Genomic DNA, 3295 nt, shown 5'->3' with positions numbered 1-3295 from the left:
AGGATAAGGTTGCTAATAGCAGCAAATAGCCTGTTGTCTCATCTCGCACCTCACACTGTTGGGAGGCAGGTCCTGTGATTAGCTCAGGCAAGAAGATGTGGCTCAGAGAGGCTAGGTGACTTCCCCAAGATTATACAGCTAGACAGTGGCAGAACTGGCCCTTTCCAACTCAAGTCCACGCACTTCAACACCAGACTAGCACTTTCAGTGTAGCTTGCTAGGGCAGAACCCAGATGGCTGACGTTCAGGAGGCCTGGCCTTCCTTTCTAGACAAGCGTGCTGTTCCACAGCAGCATGGAGGGTAACGCGCCCCCGTCACCACCCCTGTTCTCTCCCAGCTCTCGCCCCTCTGCGATGCCGTTGCCACTCTCAGCTAACCTCTGTCTCTTTCTTTTTGCCCATCTGTGTCTGTCTCCCTCTCTCTCTGCCTCTCTTTGTGGAGGGAGCTTGTCCCCTCTTCTTTCATCTTCTGGATGTGTGTCCCTCTGAATCTGACCTTCACCTCCTGTCTGTCTGTCCATCTGCCTCTCTTCGTGCCTGTCTCCTTCACTGTGCCTGTCCTGGTCTCTCTACAGGACCCTCCAGTGGACATGGGTGGGGCCCTGGGGCCGGCCCTTCTGCTTACCTCGCTCCTCGGTGCCTGGGCAGGGCCGAGCCTGGGACAGGGTGAGCAGGCTGTGACGGTGGCCGTGGTGTTTGGCAGCTTGGGGCCACCACAGGCCCAGGTCCGTGCCCGCCTCAGCCCCCAGAGCTTCCTGGACCTGCCCCTGGAGATCCAGCCGCTCACCGTGGGGGTCAACAACACCAACCCCAGCAGCCTCCTCACCCAGATCTGCGGCCTCCTGGGTGCTGCCCGCGTCCACGGAATCGTCTTTGAGGACAACGTGGGCACTGAGGCTGTGGCCCAGATCCTCGACTTCATCTCCTCCCAGACTCATGTGCCCATCCTCAGCATCAGTGGGGGCTCCGCGGTGGTCCTCTCCCCCAAGGTGCTCATCCAAACTCATGTCCCCTTGTCCCTTGGGCCTGGAGCCAGGCTGGGGCTGGGGAACAGGGCTGAGGCAGGTCCAGGGAGAGACTTAAGTCCTGGGAAACTGGGATTGGGTGGGACCGGCAAGGAGGTGGGGGCTGAAGGTGGGATGTGGGCAAAGGGGGAAAAGGCGGTGGGAACGATGTTCCCATGTTCTAGAAGATAAACTTTCTGGGCTGCTTTCGCATTTGTGTCTGGATGAGGGTGGTGGGTGGCGGGCCCACCTTCAGCTGCGGTGGTCAGGCCCTGCAGCCCACCTCTCTGCTTCTCTAGCTCCCCCTTGGTCCAGCTCCAGACCCGGGGGGCAGAGGGCCGGCTGGGCACGTAACCCAAGGCCATGCCCTCTGGGCAACTGGAGTTCACCCGCAGGGGAGAGCACTCCAGGGGCAGGTCACTGTCTGAGGCATTGGGGGAGGCAGAAACGGCCCTGGCCTGGCAGAGCTTGCAGGCCCCTGGGGAGAACGTTCTAATCACATTCATCTGCAGTTACAAACTGGGACAAGCGTTCTGAAGGAGACACACGAGATGCCACGAGGGAGTCTCACGGGGCCTCCATTTAGACAGGGTGTTAGTCAGAGAAGGTTTCTCAAGAAATGTCTACGCTGAGACCCGGAGGCTCAGGGGGAGGTTGTGGGGGGAGGGAAGTGTTCCAGGCAGAGGAGCAGGTGGTGTGAAGGCCCCCTGGTGGGAAGGAGCTGGGAGCTTTTGAGGAACAAAGAGAAGCCTGGAGATGGATGTGGGGTTCCAGACACCTGGGAAGACATTTGGGTTTTGCCCCAACTAAATGGGCATCCAAGGAAGGTGTTGAGGGAAGAGACTGATCTAATTTGCCTTTTTCTAATTATTTTTTTTATTATGGAGAATATTGAGCACACATAAAAAAGAGTATAATGCATTCCCACGGACCCCCAGGGACCCCGGCTGACCCGCCCTGTCCTCACCCCTGCCCACTTTCCCCTCTTCTGTGTTAAAGTGAAGCAAAGCCCGGGCATCCTATTAGTCCATCCGTAAATATTTCCTTATGTATCTCTAGCAGATAAGGGCTTACAAACATAAGACCACTGTCTAGTATCACATCTAAAAAATAATAAAAATTCCTTAACATCATCAAATATCCAGCCAGTGTTCAAATTTCCCCATTGTCTCATAAATGCCATACATTTTTTAATTTTTAAATTTGTTTGCTTGAATCAGGAGCCAAATTAGGTCCACACATGGCAAAGGGTTGAAGTGGCTTCTCAGTCTCTCGACCTACAGGCTCGTCCATCTTTCTTTTTTTCTTACAATTTGTTTGCTGAAGAAACTGGGTTGCTTGGCACGTAGAGTTTTCCCTGATTCGCTTTTTAAAAAGATTGGGACAATGGCAGTGTGGTGACATCTTGGAGGGGCTGCAGTGAGGAGGGACTGAGCTAGCCCGGGTGCGAGCTGGCGGTGACTTGGGCTGCTGTGGCACAGGCGGTGGAGCGGGGGGCTGTCCCACCCCCAGGGCTCCAGGAGGGTGGTCCTTTCCCAGTCATCTTTGGGCCCCGGCGTTAGTCTCGGTGGTTCTCAATCCTCACAGTGGTTTTAAAAAGCGCACACTGCCCAGCGTCGCACCCGAGATGGCGACTCAGTTGGTCTGGAGCAGCGCTTGTCAAACTAGAGGCCTCAAGAGCCACCTGAAGCGCTTGTTAAAACACAGATTCCGGGCACCATCTCCAGGGATTCCGGTCCAGTGGGCGTGGGGTGCGGCCCGGGAATCTGCATTTCTAACAGGCTCCCAGGTGGTGCTGATGCTGCGGTCCACCACGGTCGGGTGGGGGGGGCATGAGCGTTATAAAAAGAGGCCCAGGTCACTCTGAAGGGCAGTGGAACTAAGAACCCCATCGGAGGCTGGTGACAGGTGCTGCGGCCCGGGGGCTCCCGGGACCCCGAGCATCTGCCGACGCAAGGGCGTCTGGGAGCTGAAGGAGGGGCCCAGGTGCGGGGCGGGGCGCGGGGAGGCTCAGACCCCGCCCCGGCTCAGGCCCTGCCCCGGCCCCGCCCCCCAGGAGCCGGGCTCCGCCTTCCTGCAGCTGGGCGTGTCCCTGGAGCAGCAGCTGCAGGTGCTGTTCAAGGTGCTGGAGGAGTACGACTGGAGCGCGTTCGCCGTCGTCACCAGCCTGCACCCGGGCCACGCGCTCTTCCTCGAGGGCGTGCGCGCCGTCACCGACGCCAGCTACCTGGGCTGGCGGCTGCTGGACGTGCTGACGCTGGAGCTGGGCCCGGGCGAGCCGCGCGCGCGCA

General features: G+C 58.4%; 1 protein-coding gene across 1 annotated transcript in view; it reads left to right on the top strand.

Moving 5' to 3' along the window:
- The first annotated feature begins 590 nt into the window (after positions 1-590).
- The window catches only part of GRIN2C (glutamate receptor, ionotropic, N-methyl D-aspartate 2C), a 13200-nt gene continuing 10495 nt past the window's right edge, over positions 591-3295 (top strand). Inside the window, exons 1-2 of the mRNA XM_008588269.1 lie at positions 591-989; positions 3061-3292. Coding sequence (XP_008586491.1) covers positions 591-989; positions 3061-3292 — 631 coding nt within the window. The remainder of the gene's footprint in view (positions 990-3060; positions 3293-3295) is intronic.

Source organism: Galeopterus variegatus, unplaced genomic scaffold (genome assembly GCF_000696425.1).
Source record: "Galeopterus variegatus unplaced genomic scaffold, G_variegatus-3.0.2 Scaffold4752, whole genome shotgun sequence".
NCBI classification, from domain to species: domain Eukaryota; kingdom Metazoa; phylum Chordata; class Mammalia; order Dermoptera; family Cynocephalidae; genus Galeopterus; species Galeopterus variegatus.
The sequence above is the reverse complement of the archived record's forward strand: the minus strand, read 5'-3'. Positions and strand labels throughout refer to the sequence as shown.